Genomic DNA, 23,476 nt, shown 5'->3' on the forward strand with positions numbered 1-23,476 from the left:
TCGTGATGTATTGGGCTTGTACCTCTCATCTATAAATGAATCCACGTGTTGTACTGGGTCGAACCATACCGTGCCAACAAGCTCTTACGAATTTTATTTAATCTTTTTGTTAATTGGAAACAAAATAAGTGTGTCAACATGCTGGCTGGAAAGGTTGGTCCAGACAAAAGTCGTTTTGGCCTCCCAGACAAATGATTAGAGGTAGCAATACGTTATATGTAGCATGTCTAGTACACATGTGAGTTTCTGGCAAGAAGTAGTAAACAAAGACAGTCATCACCAATACCCACCCACCAAAGAAGAAGAAAATCCCAGCTTTAAACCTACAAAGCATTGCAAGAAAAATCTGAGCTACAATAAAAGTGAACACAAAGTTCACAGCAACTGTTACACTCTGCCCTGATGATCTTATCTCGAGACGAAAGATTTCACTAGGCACCAACCACCCTAAGGGCCCCCAAGACCACCCGAACCCGGCAACATAAACACATATAAGCACCAAAACCAAGTAAGCATACCCTTTGCTTATCCCACCATGATCACCTAACTGTGTTGCCATAATGACACCAACAGCTATCTGACAGATAAACATTTGAACTCCTCCGAAGATGAACAAAGCTCGTCTCCCAAATCTGTCCACAAGCAGCATCGATATGAAAGTTGATATTGTTCCTATGATACCAGTCATGACTGCAGACAGGAGGGATGCACTTTCACCCAAACCTAAGGTTCGGAAAAGTATAGGGGCGTAGAATGATATGACATTGATCCCTGTCACTTGTTGGAAAAACGGAATGGCTATCGACATTATCAGTTGAGGCCTGTATTTACGCTGTAAGATTTCAGTGAATTGATTGTCATTTGCTTTGGTGATTGTACTGCTTGAGAGTATAATGTCGTCCAATTCTGCATCAACATCTATTGTACCTCCAACTCTTTGTAATATCAGTTTCGCTTGTTGCTGAAGATCTTTCTTATTAGCAGCAATAACATTGGTGTACGTTGTTGCTTCTTTGGATTAGACTGTTTGGTGTTTCGGGGAGAAGAAGTGCACCTAAGGTTAAGATTATAGCAGGGATTGCGACCTTTGATTTTCTGTGTAACAACATTCAGTAAGGTTGCTGATAAGAATCCAATCCCAACACTGAGTTGGAAGCTGTTGTTGAATGCTCCTCTGTATTTTGTTGGTGCCATTTCTGATAGATACAGTGGTACAGACTATATGAAAAAAAATGAACATGTTAATTTCATAAATTCATCTAAGTCACCCTTATTGGCCTTATATAAGTCAATTCTAACAATTTTTAATACACTTTATTACATAAACGATCAAATGCAACGGACAAATTAAGAACATACAAATAAACCGTTAGCGATGTTAATGGGGCGGGGCGGGTACGGATGATGGTACCTCCACACCCATACCCGCCTAATAATCACATCCCCGCCCTACCACCCTCCTGGTATCCATCTTCATCTCGTACTCGCATTAATATCCGCCTAATTTTTATTTACCAAATAGTTGACTACATATCTAATGAAAAAAAATCATTAAAAAGTATTTGACAACTAAAAATAACACGTAGTCCGTATAATGGTTTGTTTAGTTGGACATCTAACTTCTTATTTAAAAATTTTAAACACCTGTAAAGGAAAAAAATATAAACAAGCTTTTTTTTAAGGTAAAAATTATATACATATTATTTTGGTATGAAAGATAAGTGGTATGGTGTGGGGCGGGTGGGGATGAGGTGGGTCCAACATCTTATTCACACCCGGCCCATCACACCCATGTCCGGTACGATTTTACAGCCATCCCTGGACCCCATCCCATCACCTGCCAAACCTTCCTCCAACTCTGCCAACTTGGGCCAGATGCGGGGCCGGTCTCCAACGAAACTCAACCTACTAACATCCATATACATACAAATGGTACAAAAATCTACATCAAACCCGAACATATAGATTGATCCACTCCAATAAGGCCCATTTCACAAATTTACATGCAAGAAATCATTTTAATTACCATATAACTATATAAGCATATAGATTGATCCAACTCAAATAAGGCCCAATTCACAAATTTACATGTAAGAATCATTTTAATTACCATATAAGCATATAGATTGATCCACTCCAATAAGGCCCATTTCACAAATTTACATGTAATAATCATTTTAATTATCATTTATCAACCATATAAGTATATATATTTAGTACCTGGTTAGCAAAACCAACACCAACACCAAGCAATAGGCGGCCAAGTATGAGCATGTAAATATTGATGGCAGCACCACCAATAACTGAACCAGCAAGAAATGATAAACCTGCAACTACAATCGACGGCTTACGGCCATACGATTTGGTGATGGGTGAAGCAAAGAACGAAGCAATTAGTCCAGCAATGTATAGAGATGATGTGAATGAAGTTAACAATTCACTGTCGAATTTGCAATAGTTGCTTATTTTGGTGTCTTCCTTCATCTTCACATACACTTTTGGGAAGAATTTTTGTAGGAATGGCTCCATTGATGTTACTCCACCTTCAAATTTCATGCAAAATAGTTCATTTAGATCTTTAGTGTTGTCATTTTTATGCTACAAATCACAAATATATAGATGTTGTGAGATTCAAACTTGTGACCTATTATAACCACGTCACTGAATCTTAACAAACAAAATTAGTTGCAACAAAGTTAAAATTAACTATCACTATTAGCCTATTATCATAATTATGCTTGATTAGCATTTAAGATGAAATAATTACAAATATATAGAGATTGTGGAATTCAGACTTGTGACCTATCATACACACGTCACTTAATCTTAACCAATAAAATTAGTTGCAACAAAGTTGAAGTCAACTAGTACCACTATTATTATTATGCTTGATTAGTATTTAAGATGAGATAATTATTTGCCTAGCTAGAGTTGATTTAGAGCTAGTCAAGTGTAGGTAATTTATAACAACAAAATTACAATCTAAAATATTTTCTCCGCTTCTAAATAAATGCATCATTTTGAGACAATAAACACTAATGGTGCTCGTTAAATTGAATGCATTATGTTACTCGTAGGCACTATTACTACGTATGTTAGAATTTTTCTATGGCAGCGACAATAAATAAGTAGAAAAATGGAAACTAATTTTTGTACAAATCAAGATAATATTTGAATGGAAATTAAAAGGGGAAATAATAATTTACCTGAAATTCCAATGTCATAGCCAAAAAGGACACCTCCCATGGAAGCCATCATACAAGATAGTATCACAAACCATGTCACCTTGCCATTATAATTATCACCACCACCACCACCACCCCCACCACTTATGACGCCTACACCACCACCAGCCATCGCTTCCACGAAGAAGCTAAGGGTCGAGAAAATACACCAAAAGCGAAGCCAAGAACGCCGAGTGAGTGAAGATTAGTACGTAGCTAGAGGTTGTACATACGTTCATGTATGTAGAAGTTTGTGAGGAATTGAAGTTAAGTGATGATGAGAATTGAGAAGCAGACTTACTTGACTAGTACGTAGTAATGATATCAAGATCATTGTCATTGATGTCACACAATTGATTATATGAACTAATAGTCCAATATAATCAATTATGAGCCAAGAAAATTCAAGAAATGGACCTCCTATATTTTGGATCACATATTATGATAGTTGAATGTTGACCATTGACTACTATTGTGTAAATTTCAATCCAAGAAGTGTGGATGTTCATCAACCTAGCTTAGCTAGTATAGTATAATAAGATCTTAGAAGTGTATTTGGCCCCTTGAGTTTGGTATCAATGGATTGTGTTACGTGATTATAATCGGCGGAGAGGAATAACTCAGACGTCAATGCGTGATGACTTAAAACTTTGCGGAAGCAATAAATGAAAATTGAAAGAAGAAAAATATTCAAGTAAGCAAAAAGAAATTTGAGAAGTAAGACTAGATAAAGTCAAGGTGATTATAAAATTCTACATGAGTGTGGTGCAATAAAGAACCCCAAAAAAGTGATTAGTATCAAACATATTAGTAACTGAGTATCACGCAACAAGGACACGATGAAAATGAAAAACAAAAAGTAAGACTCGATAAAGTCAAGATGAATAAATTTTGTTAGCTAATCGAACGATGAATTGGTTAGCTAATTATGGGGTGAGTTTGGTTTCCAAGCTGATTCTTCTCGAGGTGGTCCGGTTGGGTCTTCGTGATATTTTATTAGAGAGGTGGTTTCGATAATGACAACTTAATTTAAGCCTAATCGTATAGTTTTATTTATGCGTTATTTTTTTTTAGGGTTGGTCCATTAAGAACCCAAATAATTAACATGTAAAATCCAAGAAAGGCAAGAATATACATACAACAAAAAAGATGGGGTCTTTAAGGGTAGGATTAGTACATCTTCATCATTGTCATCATAATCATAGTCATAATCATAATCCATCATTATCGAAATCTAGATTACCCCTAACCCTCAAAAGTGGGTTGTTAGTTTTACCTTGTTCATCATTTTACTCAAAATCAAATAGAAACTTCCACCGATTGCCTTCTGCATCAGTTACTACTACTGATCCAATCAAATTGAAAGTAAGAGCTTCTTCAAATTCAACACATAAAACAATGGTGAAGGGAATTAGGGTCCATGAAATTGGTGGCCCAGAGGTTCCTTTTCTTCTCTTTTACAGTAATAATTTCCATGCACTCTACCTGTTTGTTATAATGCCCATATGAACTTTATGCTTATTTGTTGATGAATTCCCGAAATTCTTAAAGATTGCATTTTAATGACAAAAGTGTTAATTTACCCCAACTCCCAATTAAGCTTATTGATTAATACAATGAAGCTAATTATGCCTACTAATTGATGAAATGTCGAAATTTTACAATTTCTCATGTGGGTCATTGAGTAATCAATAGACAATTTGCATTTTGTGTTGATAATCTGTCATTTCCCTCTCTTAATTTGTTATGGATATGCACCTATTTCTCATGATTATGAACTCAATTCATGAGTTTTACACTATTACATGATGCCACTTACATGCATTATGTATATACTCTTCAATTGACTATGTTTCCGAAAATTATACATGACTCTATATGGTTGATTGAGCAATTGATGAAAGTTTGTAAGTCTGTGAAGTTTTATTGTCATGTTCATATTGAGGGATTCTCCATGTGGGGAAGTGGATGATCACTGAAAATTTGCCTTCCTTTCGTGTATGATTGTGTTTTCATATACATTGTGAATTGTTCTTATTGGGTATTAAGGGATATTTTGAAATCCAGTTTTACCTTTGCTAGTATGTAATTAAGGAGCTGAAATTTTATTTTATTTTCGTCTACATGTATATGTATATTTGATGCTGGAATTTGTTGACCAAAGTTGATGATGCTGGTGTTTGTAGGTGCTGAAGTGGGAAGATGTAGAAGTAGGAGAGCTGAAGGAGGGTGAGATCCGTGTGAGAAACAAAGCAATTGGGCTTAATTTTATTGATATTTACTTCCGCACTGGATTATATAAGAGTCCAACAATACCCTTCACTCCGGGTATGCCTATTACGTTTAATTGTCCATGCAATTTCAATTCTGACCTCTCTACTAGTCTTGGCCAGTTCTGGCCTTCAGCGTATTATAGAATGGAAAATCAGATTTGTAGGAATGAGGAAAAGGAATAGAATTTGGGTGAAATTAGATAGTTGATTGTAATTTGATGCGATTAATAAAAGCTAATAAAATAAGTAAAATAAACACAATGGATATCTGCTTATTTCCTCCCTAGTTGATCATCTCTATACATAGCCTTATACATAGTTTATCAATCAGGGAGGTAACTCTCTTCGCAAGTTAACTCTATAATCTAATTTGCATTACCAAAAGTATTACAGACTTACAGAATTAAGGCTTGATATTATTTATGTTTATGTAGCTCTAATATTGTATTTCATTTCTTTCGTTGAGTGGTGTATGGCTTGAGAAAAGAAGCTTATCTGATTGTCTTCCAAGACATCAAACGATATGCATGCTAACATCAAATTTCCGTGTTGTAAATGGAGTATTTTTTAATCTGTATGTATTAATATCCCGTTAGAATCTGTGAACAAAGTCTGTTGAATGTCCCATTGAGAAGAATGTTGAAAAGTTATTTAGGTACACATCATTCTTAATTTTGACTCAACAGGAACAACCTAGGTCCAACTCCAATATGCTTTATACTAGGTTGTGCAGATCCCATGGTCTCAAATCTGAACATTCCTCTGAACATTCTTTATCCATGCTACTATATTGACTGATCTGTTACATAAGTTAGTTTGTTCTCCTTTTTGTTGGGGGGGGGGGGGGGGGGGGGGGGTGTACCATTTGTTTCTGATATTTAATGTTATTTACTCATTGGACTTAATTATATCATCTTTTATGTAATGATGAGTATGCTAAACTGTAAGTATATCAGTGATTGTGGCAGTCACGTGCTGCCTCGACCCTCAAATGAATTGTATTTCTTGAATAAGCCAGTAGGAAAAATGACATTTGTCAGTAACATGTTTCTACGGCTGCCATCCTTGTGTCTGATTCACCTCCTTTTTTTGCTTCCTTTTCTTTTTGGGAGGGATTACTAGGAATGGAAGCAGTTGGAGAGGTGGTAGCTGTGGGTCCCGGACTAACTGGCAGAAAGGTGGGAGATCTTGTTGCTTATGCTGGTAATCCAATGGGTTCATATGCAGAGGAACAGATCCTTCCTGCTGACAGAGCTGTCCCTGTTCCACCTTCTGTTGATCCTATAACTGCAGCATCTGTCATGCTCAAGGGATTGACAGCTCACTGTTTAGTCCGTCGCTGCTTCAAGGTACAATGCACTATTATCTATGTGATTACTGGTTACTAATATGTAATGAACCCAATTAAATGAGGCCCAAAAAGAGCAGCCACAACAGCAAACAGCTACAACAGACTGCAGCACCAAAGCAGACAACAGCACCAAACCGTTGCCACCACAAGAAGACAAGGAACATCAATTAATGCATTGTACTAGCAGTAGGTTTCACAGCATAAATAGAAGAGAAAAGGAGATAGAAAAGCATGTGGAGAATTTGGTAAAGCTTAGGCTTTGGAGAGTGGTGACCTCAAGCTTAGGCTTTGGAGAGTGGTGGCCTCAAGCTAGTTAATATAATTTCTGCCTTTCTTTTATGCTCAAATTTATCAGTTCATCACATAATAGTCCTACTTAGCAAGGGGCTTGGTTTAATTTACGGTCTATGAATAAAATACACACCAGGACGTGGTTGTCGTTCTCTATCCTTCTTTCTGGTGTGTATATGTAAATGAAGCTCTGGTTGCTCATGATAATGACCTAGTTTGATATGTCTAAGCATATTATACTACATTCATGTAGACGACAGTTATTGGCACGCATCAGTCATCGGTTGCAATGCTCTGAATTCTGTTTTTAGTTGTGTCAGAAGACATGTAGCTTGCAATATGCAGCAACATTTACCTTAAGAATCTCTTTTTTGAAGTCTACAAACAGACAGACAGTATTTACTACCTCAAGTAGTTTTTTTTCAAAAAGAAATTTCTTACTTTTATGGTTTTTGTATGATCTAAAATCAAATTTTAAAAAACTCAGATGAAAGTTGTTATAAGCTAGCTCATCCAACTTATGAAATCATAGGTTGAAGCTGGTCATACTGTTCTTATTCATGCGGCTGCGGGAGGAGTAGGTTCTCTGCTATGCCAATGGGCAAATGCTCTTGGTGCTACCGTCATTGGTACCGTCTCGACAAAAGAGAAAGCAGTTCAAGCTAGAGAAGATGGTTGTCACCATGTAATAATCTACAAGGAAGAAGATTTTGTGTCTCGTGTCAAAGAGATAACAGCTGGCCAAGGGGTAGAAGTTGTCTATGATTCCGTTGGAAAAGACACTTTTCAGGTAACTATCACCCTTCATGTCTAACTTCGTGAGAAATTTGGCACCCTTATTATCTATGTACTTATCTTCACCGTTTTACTATTATATGTTAAACCCACCCACCCCCCACCCCCCAACACACACGTACAGTCACACACTCACACACACAAAAAAATAAGGTATTATCTTCGCATATTGACATATCGTTTCTCATATTCTCACCAACAATGAGCCGTTATCTAGCATCCAGCATACTTATGTTGATTTTGTTCATTAACTTTGAAATCAGACAATGTTTGTGTTTTTGTGCCTGGTTCCTGTGGTTGTGTTTTTCTGCCTGGTTCCGGTCATCCTGTGGCTCTATAGAATTGGTTTTTAGTATTTAATCAGATTTGCAATCCAAGTTTTGTTTGGTGAAAAGCAACTTTCTCACGAGAGAGCCAACTTTTAGAGTTTTATTTGGATTTTGAGGCTGTTATAAATGTAATTAGCATCTATTCTCGCAAGATGTGGCTGGTGCTTTCCAGTTCTTCCTAGAAGTACAGTTCCATTATAATGCTTTCCAGTTCCATTTGCATGATTTTCACTTATTTTTCTGAACTTATCTTATCTGAACTTAACTGAACTTCTTAAAACTTATTTTAGTTATAAATTATATTTGGCCAACACTTATTTTTTCTGAACTTATCTTATTTGAACTTAACTGAACCTATCTTTCCTGAAAGAAGTGGAAATAAGGTGAACACAACAGAGCCTAATATGTTATGTTTTACAATTTTAAACAAAAGAACCATCCATATGCATCTAAATAATGTTCTTTATGTGAAAATTGATATGTTTTCAGGGATCACTGGATTGCTTGAAATTCCGGGGTCACATGGTTCTGTTCGGTCAATCATCAGGCGCACCAGACCCTATTCCAGTGTCAACAATAGCAGCAAAATCTCTCTTTCTAACGAGACCCAGCCTTATGCATTACACCATAACACAAGACGAGCTTCTAGAAGCTTCTGGAGAGTTATTTGCAAATGTTGCTTCTGGTGTTTTACGGGTTCGTGTCAATCATAAGTTTCTTCTGTCACAGGCAGCTGAGGCTCAAACTGCACTTGAGAACCGACAAACGACTGGTTCCATTGTGTTGATACCAGATGCTTCTCTATAACATGTTGAAGTATTAAGAACATTGTAATTTAGTCAGTTATGGTTCTTAATGTGTTGTGTTCAAAGGGATTTAAGGAAGTATTATAACAAGTGATGTGTAATTAAGGATGATTGGTCTATGTTACTACTAGAATGAGGTATCAGCATGCTTCATGCTATGTAAGCTTTATTTGCACCAGGAAATAAAAGCAGAGAATATATATTGCATTAACAGACATATTACATTGAATAAAAGAACCTATAATTGGTTTATTTACAGCATTGAGTAGGTTTTTTTTCTTAATACACTGCACTGCTGAGCATTGTGTGCCCGAGATGCATAAACCACATTTTGGTTATGTCAACGGAAAAATGCCCTTGGATGAAAACGTTATTTACTTATTGGTATTGTCGTGATTCTAAGTTGAAACTGTTATCCACCTCTGGTAGGCGGGTTACTTAGTGGTATTGTCTCAACAAATAATATAAAGCAAAAGACTTGGACAAATAATATAAAGCAAAAACCAAAAGTACCCTTTGAAAGAATGGGACCTGTGGGGGATAACAGAACAATGGAAGTGAGTAGCAAAAGGGTACATTTGCCATTTTACTTTATGTTAGTATCAAACACTTCAAGAACTAAGCAATACAACAATTATGTTCATGCATTTCATCAGCATACATGAATTCTTGTAGTTCTTAGCCTTCAGCACACCAGATGTTTCAATCTGTAAACAGGTACACTCAATGGCCTTAGCAATACTCTTGCACCTGTTGCCTGCCGATTGCCAGTTTGCCACCATAACTATTAACTAAGCTAAACTTGAGCCTTCGTTTACCAATTGGAACCACCGTCTGAATCACGAGATTGGTAGAAATCACTTGGCTTTTCGATGTTGACATCTTCAAATTCATTATCACCTACACACCACAACAAGCACACAGTATTGGTTACACGTCAACTTAAACAATACGGAGTAGGATACATCTAACAATGAGGGCTACGCCATTTAGTTCATTTTTCCTTTGCTTCACACTTTTTTGTGCATGTGTGTTGGTTAGAGAGGGGGATTAGATGTCTACCACAAAAAACAAATCAGACACCCAAAGAGACTTTTTCAAAAATATTAGACAAGATTGTTCTCCAATTGATTATACAGTTAACCCACTCGTCAAAAAGCCATATCTCCTCGGCAAATTGCAACAACCCAAAGTTTTACCCTTGAATACATGTAACTTGTCAATTGTCATTCTCTAAAGCGTCCCGAAACTAAGTTGTGGGTTCAAAAAACGGCTAATTCCAGTTAAGTATGAGAGTTTTCATTCACTGCAACTTACTTTATAACCCCTCGGTTCCAATGTTTCATAGCCCTGGTAGCTAAAAGGTTGTTTCACATTCCACCTACAATCAGGAGATGCAGTACGTCCAACACTGATCAACAGCATCAACAAAATTGAATCAACCACATTCCTGACAAGAAACATTTGGTGGGGGTGGGGGTGGGGGGGGGGGGGGGGGGGGGGGGTTGGATCTAACATGCAAGCCGCTTAAATAAGGAACTCATAACAGCTTCAGAGAAAGCTTAATAAAAAACCAAATTACAACTGCGGCACATTTGGAATGAGGGTAATCATTTAGGAGTTGATATTAATTGTGGAATAAGTGTCGAGCGTAATGTATAATAGTGTAGAACTACAATTGGGGAGGGCAATAGATTCCAAATGCGATAATAGGTTCCCATATCCCCTACTAGAGTAATAGAGTAATAACTTACTCCCAAATAAGGGTAACATAACAGCTTCTCCACCAAGTTCTAACAACCACTACCCCTTACCCATTACCCCTCAATTGATTATCATTTCCCTCTTATTCATTCCTCTAATTTATGCATGACTTAAATAGTAAACATAAAAACTTTCGGCTGCTGTTGACATGTAACACCTCTATCCAGACCCTTCTTTTATCGGAACCTTGTGAACTGTGCTTGTTCTTATAAGGCCTCATGACCAACCTACTGTTATCCAAACTGGCTAAGTGTAGTCAACCAGAATTCCTTCTCCCTAATCTGGCCTCTACGGCCCTAACATCAAGGTATGTTACAGGAACATACATCAAAATGCTTCTCCTTAGTGGACTGATGTCTCCCGTACTTATAATGTCTACACTGAAGGTGAAAACAGTAGAGCAAGGAACATAGCATTTAAGTTTTCTAATGGGCCACTCCACTAGTCTAAACTAGACCTGTTTAACTGGCCGGGTTAGGGCCGGGCCGGGCCAGAATTAGACCTGTTTACTACGAAACAGTACATTAACTTTCATCACCTACCTCTCTGCGGTTCTTTGTCACATTGCACCAGTTTCATGAGAATAAGTTATATCCTAGATAGAATCTTTCAGACAAAAAAAGGCAAATCCACTCATTGACAATAATAACGTGCAAGATACTTCGTATAAGTTAACACTGAAAGTAGAAAGGAACCAACAAGCTTTCAAGTTGACAAAAATGAAACAAAAACAAAGACGAGAGCCTAGACAAGACTTAAAAGTTCACCTTTTCTCAAGGTCAATGCCACCACAGCATCATTTTCCACCTACGAAAAAGAAAGAAAATCATTCAAATTTAAGGAGACAAAAAGTTTGTTTGATACTTCAGCACTCAAAGATAGATCTTGACATCAACATTGCAGGAGTATATTGACAACAAAAACAATTTTCAATTTCAGTCACCAACCTTCTGATCTGCTAAAGTCTTTGTATCCTCCAGCACGTCCCCAGTTTCTACGAGAATTAACCGCTGGTTATCAACAGGTTGTTCAATAAGCCCATGTATTTTCTGCTTTATTTCCAGAATTTTTTCAGTAGGATCACACTGAATGAAGTAGGTTGTCTTACACCGCTTAACACGGATGTACATGGCCTGAATAAAATACCCAAAACAAAAGTAAGAATCAATTCAGCTCCAATCACTCAACTAGCTCATGTAAATACTATGCACAGGTTCAAACTCTGTCTATCATTCGACATTTAAGATGCTCTATTTCCCATACTCGGAGCAAAATTAAGCAATTATTTAAAGTTGTAATTTGTATGCTCAGTGAAAAGTGAATGCACAATGACCCATCACAAGCAAAGACTCTCATCGAGCTAACACAGATAGACAGATATAATCCAATTCAATACCAAAACAATTGAAATTTGCAGGATTTTTTTCTGTAAAGTTCTTCAACATAAATTGACATCAGTGAATCAACATATAATTCACATTATGACCTACCAGTCTACCACAATTCCAAAAACCTCAATTATACTCATCAAAACCAAAACTAACCTAAAAAAAAACTGGAATCCCACCTCCCAACCACTCCCATACTATCATATCAATTATGATCATCAAAATAAGTAAATAAAAATCATGTCTCGAGCCGCGTAATTCGCATAAAAACCATCAAATTGACTAGATAATGAAGGGGAAAAAAGGAACAAAATAGAAATTGAAAAAAATAAATAAATATGGATAGAAGTTGCTTACCATCTTTGAATGGAAGGACGAGCTGCAAGCAAACCCAAACCCTCAAAGCTGGAAGAGAAGATGGATTGCTATCAATTTCCTAAGAACCCAGAAAATTAAACATGAAATTAATGATGATTAAGCAAAAAAAAAAGGGTGATTAACGATGTTGGTGAAGAAGATTAATTGGAGAATTCACTTACCACCGGTCCAGACTTTTCTTCTCCTTCTTCTTCTTCTTCCTTTTTCTCTCTCCTTTCACCTTTTTCTTTTTGTGGTGGATGACTTTACTGTTGTGAGAGCTAAAACCATGAATCCATGATTGAAAACTTGCTATTGGAAATTTGGAATTGGCCAATGGGTCCGTTTTTTAATCGGATCGGACTTGAAAAATGGATCCTGCATAAGCCATTAAGCCTTAATTCCTTAAGCAAAGGTAGAGTGGGCATGGATTGGACTGGCACACGGAAAATACGAGTCTGGCACGACATGAGTCCGTTGTAAAGTTTGACCTTACATGAGAGGCATGTCGATGGGTCATATATGGATATTATTTTTGAAATTTGATATGAGTTCGACAAGAGCACGATAGGTCGGCCGCACATGGGTATGCTTGTTTTTAACATTTAAACCAAAAATCATAAAATTATTTGGAAGGGTTGTTGGCATTGCAAGACCCAGTCCGGCCTGTCACGGGGAACGAATCTTGAATTGCCACATTTGTGGAATAGATGTACGTGTCTGGCACGAGAGGAATTTTCTCCTTTAGGCCGTTGGGGAACGAGGCATGCGGGACTGACACGTGAACATTAAACCCGGCACGTGTCCATCTCTAAGCAATGGGAGACGGACGTATGGTTCCGTTTATAAATAAAGCCGAGCCTACAGATGGATTTCTGCATGAGCAGTATGCATGGTGGAACTAATTAAGACATAAAAGTAATGAAATAGTCATTAGTCGAGTTGATTTTGCTTTTTTTAATATAAGCCTGATATGACGAATTAACTGGGTCAATTAGCTGTCAAAAAAATAACAGGCCAATCCATGTATTGGAGTTTTTAGATTGAGTTTACCACTTACTTGTGTCCTTCACGGCTTCACCACTATAATAAGGGGTCAATATTTTTCCTTTTAGGTTAATCAAACCCATTTTCTCGAAACAAAATTAATACGCATATCCACCACCTCTTTGCAATCCTTCCTTTGCTCTTGTTTCTCGTCAAGCGGTTGGAAGTCTTGGAACCAACAATGAACAACAAATCCCCTCCCCCCTTCACCACCCACCACCACCACCACCTTGTTCTTTATTATTTATCTTCTCCTCGTTCTCTTATCTCTTTTCAACTCTCTCTATCCGTATTTTTACTATGATAAATTATTACCTCTGTCATAACTTTCTTTATTCGATAAAAAAAAAGAATCACAATCAAATTGTTACAGAATTTTAACAATGTTTCATGTAATGATCTACATATTAATATTACATCACTTGTCCTATAAACATGTCATATTATACATATAGTGGTATCATTATGTGTGTACATTCTTACCACATAGTGTGAATATATATAAATTTGTTTATACATGCTTGTTGTTGACATATTTTGAAGACGTTATGTTCAAAAAGTTCAAAATACACGTTTCAAATATAATCATTGCCAATCATTTAATTTAAAATTTGTTTTACTCAAAAGAATCACAAACCTTTTTATGCATATTCAACATCTTTAGGTTATAAAGAAGGTCTAAATAATTATTGTTACTTTCATTTATAATTTCATTCATCATGTTAGCACAAAGCTACACTTGTCTTAGTGGTAAATCAAAGTGTCTCATTTTGCTGAGGTCGCAGGTTCGATCTCTTCCCCTCTTTTTTTTTGCATCTCTCCCAAACCCTAATTTCTTGTTTTTCCGATCACATTATACCGGAGATTCATCCCGCCGGTAACACATTCTCCGTCTGTTCTTCCTAAATTCAACAGGTTTTCCAAAATTCACACATTTCCGTAATTTTTCCGATCTGTTATCGATGGATTCAGATAAGCCCTCTTCTACCGGTCGAAAGGTTAGTCTCATTTCCTCGATTTCTGTCAATTTTCAGATCTTCAAGTTCATTTTTCACTTCATGTTATCATTTATAATCAAAACATTTTCGTTTCATCGTTAAAATTTGCAGGTCAGATTCACTCCGAAAGCTCCAGCAAAACGAAAGGCAAGACCAGCTTCTGCTGCTGCTAAAATGTAAAAGAAATTTCAACCTTAATTCCAGTTTTATTCGATTTTAAGGTTTAGCGTTGTACTAATTTTTGTTTGATGTAATAATTTGCAGAGAAAAAGCTGATGATAATAATGAAGATGCGGAAGCCCAGAAGAACTTATTGCTACAGCGTTTCAATGAACTTGTAAGTGATTACTGATTATATTATTTACTAATTACGTATTTAGTTTTGTCCTAATCCGTATTTAGCAGTTTGTAGTGACTGGATAACTGATTACTCATCCTTTATTATTTTGATTTTTTTTTTTCTTTCTATTAATATTGGATTCTTGGGTGAGATTAGGTAACTTTTATTTCCCCTTATTTAGTAAATTGTCAGGCTAAATTCCAATTCTTGATATGTTAAGATATGAGGATTCCGAGAGGAATATATACCGAATGCGACTTGAATATGTATTGCTTGTGTGCACAAATATATACTACGGACTATGGAGTATCAAAAAAAAAATGTACACGAATAAATAGTACGAGAGGGAACCTATCTTGCCAAAATGTGTTAACGTTTAAACAGGAAACTATACATAAATGTATTAACGTACAAGGACAATGTCTATTTACGAGTATCATAGTATGTATTGCTTATGTGCACGAATATATAATATTTAAAAAAATTATGTGTACGAATAAATGGTGCGATTGGGAGCGTATTTTGCATAAGAAGATGCAAGTAGACACCTAAGGCGACTTGCAAGAGTTCTACCAACTTGTAAAAATAGGAAACTATATAAAGTGTATTAACGCATTAATAAAACACTAGCTTATTGTATGCCTTTGTTATTTGTTTGTTGCTTGAAATGATAAGGAATAAGTTTTTGTTCTTTTGGCAAAAGATATGAAATAGTGTTAGTAACTGAGAACCTAATTAGGTAGGAGTTAGATTGACACAATTATTGGAGGTTGACAGCCACCATAGAATCTTTCAAGAGAGAATGCTAGTGTGATCACTCAGTAGGTTGAAAGGAAAATGTTGCTTCTAGGAGATACAACAGGAATGTGATTAATTGAACTGATGTTAGTATGTGGATTAGAAAAAAAGAACCCGAATAAAGTGTATTTACAAATTTCCCTCGCATTTCAGGGCAAGCATCCACAACGGTCTAAAGTTAAGGACAAAGGTGAGTTCATCATATGAACAAATACTTTTGGGACTGCAGTACGATATAGTAATGTTGTTACGGAGTATCTTTATGTAATGTTGTTCTGGTGCACAAGTTGGTTGCTTTTAACTGAAGCTATTTCCCCGAACTCTTTGGTAGGAGAAACTCCATAACCAAGGGGTTTTTCCCTCTATAATGAATGAACTATTTACTATTTCGTAGTCCATAGCTTAGAAGTATAAATTTTTAATGCATCTCACACAAAGTATTATACTTAAAGTTGTTGCCTTCACAAGGCTCTGCTATGTAGGTACCTTTCACCTTGGCAAGTTACCATCTTAAAATTGTGAGCCGAGTGCATTTGACCTATGAAATATGTACATTCACACATATATGGTCACACTTTCTGTGCAAAATGAGTTGCTCTTTTGGGCCATCGTTGGATATACAAGGGACTTAATCTCCATTCTCAAAATAAACTCCTGTACATATTGTTAGGTAAAATCACAGCTTTGGGAATTGGGATGAACTGCAAATATCTATTGGTATTCACCTATGATTTAAACTTTTGGAGTTCCTAGGTAAACTCCTATAATACACGTAGTATGAGTAAATAGCTAACCTCTTGACTACCAGTACCATGCATACCAAATGTCACTATAGTCCTTAACTTTTCTCCATGATCTCTTCCTTTGTTAGACTGGCCGCCAATGGTTGCTATTTTTTTTTTGGTTTGAGTGAGCCACAAGGGCGGGGATGAGAATCGATCCCAGAATCACCTAGAACCGGGATGAAAGCTTTAACCAACTGAGCTATCCATCACTCTCGCCGCCAATGGTTGCTATGACACTTCTATTAAGGGCTAGTTTGGTTGACATTCTAATGCATGGAGAGTCTTATTTCCTAGGAAGTAAATAGCAAAGTAGTTGTTTGGTTGACATGAGCATAGGAAGTGGAAGTTGCTTACCTAGTCCCCCCTAGGTAAGTAGAACTTCCCATGGGAATTCTATCTTCCTATGCTCAACCAAACAAGAACACTCAATTCCTAGGAAGTTACAACACATGGGAATCGCAAATACAAGGGAAATATAACTTCCCAACTGCAACCAAACGTCACCTAAAAAGAAGTTTGCTGTTAGTTTGTTGTAATGTTGCTTGTGTCTTTCATAATGTAAACTTGAAAATGGCCTCCTGCTTGACTATCAATGCTACATTAATTTTCTTGCATAGCTATACTACTGATACAAGATCAAGTTCTAGGAAGATCATTAATTTTTGTTGGATTTTAATCCATTTTATACTTGTAGCTCCAGTGCAACCCACTTTCATGCATGGAGCAAATCGATCTGTTACCTTCAGGGGATCTGATCTTCTTCTAGATGGAGGTCTCAAACAAAGTAGAGAATCAGATTTGATGGACTTAGATGACAGTACCAAGCATTCTGTTTCATCACCATCTGCAGTTGGACCAAGCGTGATAAAAAAGAGTTCAGGAGATGAATCGGGTCTTAAAACGAAGGAGTACAGAGAGCCTTGGGTATGAGAGCTTTGTCAATTTCTCTCTTTATCTTGACTTGTTACCGTTATGTTGACTATATGTTTTGTGCTCAACTGCAGAACTACGCTCATACTTACTATCCAACCACACTTCCTTTGAGGAGGCCATACTCTGGTGATCCAGGTATGTGGTTGGATTTTGAAAGCGATCAATCGAATTTTTCCACACAGAACCAACTCATATGTTTACAAGATAAGAATGAATTATGTCTTTAGAAGTCCATGGTATTCAAATGGAAGCTCCGGGTCATTGAAAAAAAGAAAAAATCAGATGAATTACAATTTTTTCAAGCAGAGAATTAAAGCTGTTTACTTTAGGGATTAATTGATACTTTATTTGGCAAGTAAATGTTAATGTTCTGCTCTAAATCTATGAATCTATCTTTTCTCTTGTTCTTCCATTTTTCCTACTTTGTGTGTGTGTATGTGGGTATGTCTATTTACATTGTAATCAAGCACAAGCCATCTTGTGAGGATCCTGAATTTGTTGTGACCACAAAACTTGATGCAACTACAGAGTTCCTAGCCTCTGTTACCTGTACTCTTAATTTTATCTCAAATACCCGTGTCGAATCCTCGAGACTCGGACATGGGTATGGAGACTTCGACACTTCATTTTGGACCAAAATCATGCAATTTTTTCACAAAATAGCCGTGTCGGACACTTGGACACGTACCCGTGTCCGATATGGGTATCCGAGTCCGGGTAACATAGTCCCTAGCAACCCACTTGGAGTTGATTTTTGTTTTGTTTTTTTTCTTGCTGTGAGGTTAATATCGTTTTGCTTTTCCTTTTAGACATTCTTGATGAGGCTGAATTTGGGGAAGCTGCAATGAAGTTGGAATATGATGAGAATTCAATAAGTCCTGCCTCCGAACTTGGATTTCTGGTTGGTAATCTCAAACAGAAAAAAAAAATAGCCATATTATTTTGATACTTGTGGTGTTGTACATTCTTATGAATTGTGGTACTTCATCACACTTTCACAGAACCCAGATGAGACAAGTGAGAATGTTAGGTTGCTGTATCTTCAACTTCCTACATCTCTCCCTGCAATTAAACGATCTGCTACTGCTAAGGGGAAAGAAATGGAACACAGTTCAGGACCATCATCAGGTCACAGGGGTTCAATGGCTGTGAACATGGGTGCAAAGGGATCTAGTTCGCAGCATGGGTGCAGTTTGGAAGACCTGAATGCAGGACATATGGGGAAGTTGCTTGTTTACAAGAGTGGAGCTGTCAAACTTAAACTTGGAGAAACCCTCTACAATGTAAGTATTTTGAACAACTTATGCTTCATTTTGTTATTGTGATATACTGATATCTCCTTGATCTAGCTTGCTTCATGATATCCATTCTTCTTGCTCTATACATGGTAGTTAGTCAACAGACAACACTTGCTGTACCACATTGTATGCGTAAATGTAGTGAACATAGGAAATTTTGTGTCAAGTTGTTCAATTAGTATGTCTTCCATTCACTGTGATTTGCATGGAGTAAAGATGGCCGTGCGTCGGGCCGGGCTTCGGGCTGAACGGGCCCGACCCACGCCAAACCTACCCCGTATCGGGGCAGGACGGGCCATCGTGCCTAAGCTTAAGCCTGCTTTTACTAAATTAGTGTGATCTGTTGTGCTTTTTCCAAACAAATGCGGCCCAAGACTTCGTGCTCATGTCGGGCGGTGCTTTTATTGGTCAGCCCTCGACCCGGTCCGGCCCACAACCATCTTTAGCATGGAGTAGGCCTGATCACCATGAGTCTTGCTCACTGGCCCGGCCGAAATAGCGGGTTTGGGCAGATTTTAGGCCCGACCCGACCCAAATTTTAAATTTTTGGGTGGCTTTTGGACATCTCATAATTGCTTTTTTACTTATAAATTTGGCCCTGACCGAAATGACCCAAAAGCCCGCGGGTTTTGCTCAGAACTTTTTGGCCCGGTATGGTCCGATATAATGGGCAGAATTTATAAGTCCAGGCCCAGCCTGAACCCGGCCCGCAACTTGATCAGGTCTAGCATGAATATTGGAGCAAAAATATGAATTTTGCTTCAGCCTATTTGTTTGAAGTCTGATAATAATCAGCATTTTTCTGTAGGTCTCACCTGGATCAGATTGTTCTTTTGCCCAAGATGTAGTAGCATTCAATACCAAAGAGAAGGAATTCTGCTCTATTGGCAACCTTGACAAGCGAGCCATTGTCACCCCTGACATTGCGTCTCTCTTAAATACTGTGAATGACCTATGCTAGACTGGATAACATTTGATGTTCTTGAACACCATTACAACTTGTATGTAGGAAGTTCCTTGTAAATACGATGAGATCTCGGCTTTTCAGTAGCTAACCATGAAATTGTAGTAATTGTAAAAAAAAAAAATTGAACCCTTCAATTTTAAGGAACAATCTTGATCGTTAATTACTCTGTCAATATAGAAAGTCAACATGATGCATCTATTGTGAAAATGATGAAGTAAACCGGTGTAAGAGGGATAATCAAAAGAGTCATCAAAAGGTTTCATGTGTGTTGAACATTCAAAACCCAAGACATATTTGTTATCCAAAGAGTAAATGTTTGTAGTAATGTCAAGTTATCAACAAATGATGATTGATCAAGCCCGATGTCCACGAGCAACAACCACGATCAACAAGACCACGACAGTGAGCAAGAATGTCGACTTGAGCTTCTCCGTGAAAGCATAAGATTGTTCTTCTTTATCACAATCAACGGGTTTAAACAGATCGCCCACAAACCGTGAAATATTCCCTAGAGCTTCCAGCAATTTTATCTTCATGTTTACAAAAATCCACTGGAGTATTTTCAAATTTCCCTTAGAGGAGTCGGATTTCTCCTCGGAGCTTGGGGGTAACAATTCTGCAGCTGCGGATAGGTAAACACGAAAACCTTTAAACGAAAAATTTATAACTGTAGGACATTTTACTATGTTCACCAAGCACATATGTAGTATATACATCTTTTTTTAGCTAGGTTAGGAGAAGAACCCTACTGAACCAACACCTATCACATGTTAGGTTAGTCAACTCAGCTACACAGGTCTTCGCTTGAAACACTCTCAAGCATTTCAAAACTGATGGGGTTCGACCCTATGACCTCCAAGTCATAAGGTGAGTTTCTTACCAATATACGTAGTACGTTCCAAAAATGTTGCATAACGATGATCACATAATGCAAATAGAAATTCAGGACTTCAGGAGCAAAATAATGAGATTAGATCAAGAAGTACACTAACCATCACGGTAAGAATCCCTAATCTGTCGTACAGCTTCGTTGTTCAGAACAGCGTCCCAAACAGCTTTATCAGAAGACAACGATACCACCATTCTCTGTCAAGTAACAAAAAATTCAAACAGACTGAAGGCACCACTAAATTTTTTACGAATTTCTTGTATAGTCCCTCCGTTTCACAATACTTGTAAAGTTTCGTGTCAAATAAAAGTCAGAATTAGTACAAAAATCTCCTATAAAACCTGTTACTGCTATAAAACCTGGCTTTCTATCTCAAACACAGCACTGCTTGTTTCATTATCCACAAACCACTACTCCGTACATATTAACATTCAGATTATTGGTAGAATTAACCAGATTTTGGTGAAACTTAAAGCATGATCAGAACTCTGTATAAGAAGAAAAGCAGTAAAATTCGAGATTTTACCTGAACACTAGGCTCACTCTGCAACAGACCAAAAGCATCATGAACTCTCCCCCAACCAGGTGACTGTGTCAATTTCCAGTCATATGGAACCATTGATGGCTCGATCCAATCTGTATCCGAACCCTTTGAAGACAATAATGTTCTTTGCAGTAGTGTTTCTGTAGCAGTCTTTGTTTGCTCATCCATTTCAATGTCTACATCACAAGATATCTCTTCATCGGTGGTGGACTGCGAGCATGAGTTTGGATGGATGACTCTACAGTGGTGCAGATTTACAGGTAAAGGACTCTGAAAACTAAATATATGCACTCTGAAATGATTAAAGAACAAGCTTGAAAAGTTGAAACATTATAAATAACTATGCAAATGTTAATGTAGTATTAAGGCCTTAATCCTGTTTGTCTACCTTCTTCCATTATGTTCATTAGACAACTTATTGTATAAAGAATTGAGGGTGCAACTAAACAAGGAATACAACAGAGTATATAAGAATTTGCATAGATGCAACAAATTCCAAAACTTGTGGCAATTCATGGGAAGTTACAATTCAAGTTTCATAAAACAAACAACAAAACTTATTTAGCAATTTTTAGCAAAGTAGTTTGAAATTGATCTCATACTAACACACTAATGTTTAGATTTAAGTATGTGAGTAATCTAGAAACTTAAGAAAGTACTCCAAGTTTATAATTGTAAAAAAATAACCGTAAACAATCAATACAACCCTCTATTAGTCCCCAAGATCACAAAATGTTCTTTGTTTTTTCAGAGTGTCCATTATACACCCGAGTGTACCTGTAATATCTCGCAGATTTAAAGAATTTGCATAGGTGCTCAAATTCCAAAACTCATGGAAATTCATGTGAAGTTCATGAACCAAACAACAAAATTAACTTCAAGCAAAGTAATCTGACATTGATCTCATGCTAAAACACTAATATATAGATGAAACTATGATGTTAAGCATGTGACTAATCAAACAACTTAAGAAAGCACTACAAGTTTATAGTTGCAACAAGCAATAACCATAAACAATCCAAAATAACCCTCTATTAGTCCCCAATATCACAAAATGTCCTTGCTATTTCTTCAGATAATCCATTATACACCCGGATATACCTAAAGTATATACGTATATCGCAGTTTAAAAAAACAACATTTACACTTACTCTTGAGGAGAGAAGAGGGCATGTTGAACTTCATAGGTAGAAGGAACAACCCAAAAATAGGATCATCATAATAATTCTCCAAACATTCTCATTCACTAACCACATTATTATCATCATTAACACCATCATTAACACCAACATCATTAGAAATAAAGTAATTAGTGTAGGAAAGCCAAAATAACCCTCTATTAGTCCCCCAAAAGTCACAAAATATCCGTTATTCCTCCAGAGTGTTCATTATACACCCGAGTGTACCTATAATATACCGCAGTTTAAAATAACAATATACTTTGTAGTTTGTATATAGACTTACTCTCGAAGAGAGAAGAGAACATGTTGAACTTCAAGGGTAGAAGGAACAACCCCAAAAATAGGATCATAATAATTCTCCAAACATTCCCATTCATTAACCACATTATTATCATCATTAACCACATTATTATCATCATTATCATCATCATTAACAACATCATTAGAGATCAAATAACTAGGAGAAGGAACCCAAGCAGCAGAAACAGGAAGAGGGGTCGCAGAGGAGAGAGATAGGGCATGTTTGGATGATGTTTTCTTGGTTTTTGTTGTTGTAGATGATGAAGATTTGTTAGTGGATGAAGTTGTGGAAGAATTTGGTGAAGGAAGGGATTCTTGGAAATTATTAAGCCTAGTTCTTACCACCCTTCCTACACTCCTTAACATATCTCCACCGTTTGCACCACCGCCTCCTCCGCCGCCACCGCCGTAGGTTCCACCAAAGGACTTTCTCATCTTCTAGTTGTTGTTGTTCTTCTCTCTGTTTGCGTGCCTTGTTTGGGAAGAAGGGTGGTTTTTATTTTTGGTTTTTGGAAGCAGTTTTTTTTGTCACTATTATACTTTTTCTTTTGCCTCCTTTTTCAAAAGAGTGAAAAGAAAAAGAAAAAGGAATAATAAAAAGAAAATGGATAGGTGAAGTATGTTCCTTAGCCCTCACACGTGTATCTTCTACTGACGCAATTTCATAGTCATAGATATTTATTTTCTCTTTTTTGTATTATTATGAGTACGAAGGGTTCTGTTTGGTTCAACTGAATTTGTCTGAAATTATCCTATTTGAACTTATTTGAGCAATATAAACTTACTTGAACTTATTTTCGCTAAAAAGAACTTATTTA

At 36.9% G+C, this 23,476-nt stretch overlaps 6 protein-coding genes across 13 annotated transcripts; 2 read left to right on the top strand and 4 right to left on the bottom strand.

The window, feature by feature from the left end:
* Nucleotides 1–133: 133 nt before the first annotated feature.
* LOC110782228 (hexose carrier protein HEX6) lies at nucleotides 134–808 on the bottom strand. Its single transcript, XM_056841206.1, has one exon. It carries the CDS (start codon nucleotides 806–808, stop codon nucleotides 134–136), a length of 675 nt encoding a protein of 224 aa, XP_056697184.1.
* Nucleotides 801–3,779, bottom strand: LOC130459096 (hexose carrier protein HEX6). Of its 2 annotated transcripts, none has more exons than XM_056838191.1 (3): nucleotides 3,207–3,779; nucleotides 2,221–2,543; nucleotides 801–1,218 (listed from the first exon to the last, which is right to left on the bottom strand). In XM_056838191.1, the coding sequence occupies exons 1-3, from the start codon at nucleotides 3,355–3,357 to the stop codon at nucleotides 946–948; spliced, it is 747 nt and encodes a 248-aa protein (XP_056694169.1). In that variant the 5' UTR covers nucleotides 3,358–3,779; the 3' UTR covers nucleotides 801–945. The 2 variants fall into 2 exon arrangements, with proteins under 2 accessions (XP_056694169.1, XP_056694170.1); XM_056838192.1 differs by lacking the exon at nucleotides 801–1,218 and adding an exon at nucleotides 1,232–1,905.
* Nucleotides 3,780–4,328: 549 nt separating this feature from the next.
* On the top strand, nucleotides 4,329–9,330 carry LOC110782349 (uncharacterized). 2 transcript variants are annotated; one of them, XM_056838194.1, is made up of 5 exons: nucleotides 4,329–4,589; nucleotides 5,411–5,552; nucleotides 6,620–6,846; nucleotides 7,672–7,929; nucleotides 8,753–9,330. In XM_056838194.1, exons 1-5 carry the CDS (start codon nucleotides 4,374–4,376, stop codon nucleotides 9,068–9,070), a joined length of 1,161 nt encoding a protein of 386 aa, XP_056694172.1. In that variant the 5' UTR covers nucleotides 4,329–4,373; the 3' UTR covers nucleotides 9,071–9,330. The 2 variants fall into 2 exon arrangements, with proteins under 2 accessions (XP_056694172.1, XP_056694171.1); XM_056838193.1 differs by having other exon boundaries at nucleotides 4,331–4,664.
* A 297-nt stretch (nucleotides 9,331–9,627) lies between these two features.
* On the bottom strand, nucleotides 9,628–12,919 carry LOC110782350 (uncharacterized). Of its 4 annotated transcripts, none has more exons than XR_008929632.1 (6): nucleotides 12,761–12,919; nucleotides 12,579–12,657; nucleotides 11,781–11,966; nucleotides 11,601–11,640; nucleotides 10,387–10,450; nucleotides 9,628–9,969 (listed from the first exon to the last, which is right to left on the bottom strand). XR_008929632.1 is itself a non-coding variant. In XM_021986484.2 (5 exons), the coding sequence occupies exons 2-5, from the start codon at nucleotides 12,579–12,581 to the stop codon at nucleotides 9,884–9,886; spliced, it is 315 nt and encodes a 104-aa protein (XP_021842176.2). In that variant the 5' UTR covers nucleotides 12,582–12,657; nucleotides 12,761–12,917; the 3' UTR covers nucleotides 9,628–9,883. The 4 variants fall into 4 exon arrangements, 2 of the variants coding, with proteins under 2 accessions (XP_021842176.2, XP_056694173.1); XR_008929631.1 differs by having other exon boundaries at nucleotides 10,387–10,480; XM_021986484.2 differs by lacking the exon at nucleotides 10,387–10,450 and having other exon boundaries at nucleotides 12,761–12,917.
* Nucleotides 12,920–14,340: 1,421 nt separating this feature from the next.
* On the top strand, nucleotides 14,341–19,904 carry LOC110782352 (uncharacterized). The gene is made up of 10 exons (XM_056838199.1): nucleotides 14,341–14,410; nucleotides 14,541–14,623; nucleotides 14,735–14,799; nucleotides 14,888–14,960; nucleotides 15,915–15,951; nucleotides 17,241–17,470; nucleotides 17,551–17,614; nucleotides 18,289–18,380; nucleotides 18,481–18,762; nucleotides 19,586–19,904. Exons 2-10 carry the CDS (start codon nucleotides 14,588–14,590, stop codon nucleotides 19,736–19,738), a joined length of 1,032 nt encoding a protein of 343 aa, XP_056694177.1. The 5' UTR covers nucleotides 14,341–14,410; nucleotides 14,541–14,587; the 3' UTR covers nucleotides 19,739–19,904.
* Nucleotides 19,905–19,978: 74 nt separating this feature from the next.
* LOC110782351 (uncharacterized) lies at nucleotides 19,979–23,223 on the bottom strand. 3 transcript variants are annotated; one of them, XM_056838197.1, is made up of 4 exons: nucleotides 22,642–23,223; nucleotides 21,160–21,454; nucleotides 20,737–20,830; nucleotides 19,979–20,366 (listed from the first exon to the last, which is right to left on the bottom strand). In XM_056838197.1, the coding sequence occupies exons 1-4, from the start codon at nucleotides 23,091–23,093 to the stop codon at nucleotides 20,098–20,100; spliced, it is 1,110 nt and encodes a 369-aa protein (XP_056694175.1). In that variant the 5' UTR covers nucleotides 23,094–23,223; the 3' UTR covers nucleotides 19,979–20,097. The 3 variants fall into 3 exon arrangements, with proteins under 3 accessions (XP_056694175.1, XP_056694174.1, XP_021842177.2); XM_056838196.1 differs by having other exon boundaries at nucleotides 21,160–21,469; XM_021986485.2 differs by having other exon boundaries at nucleotides 21,160–21,415; nucleotides 22,642–23,222.
* Nucleotides 23,224–23,476: the final 253 nt, after the last annotated feature.

Source organism: Spinacia oleracea, chromosome 3 (genome assembly GCF_020520425.1).
Source record: "Spinacia oleracea cultivar Varoflay chromosome 3, BTI_SOV_V1, whole genome shotgun sequence".
Taxonomy (NCBI): Eukaryota; Viridiplantae; Streptophyta; class Magnoliopsida; order Caryophyllales; family Amaranthaceae; genus Spinacia; species Spinacia oleracea.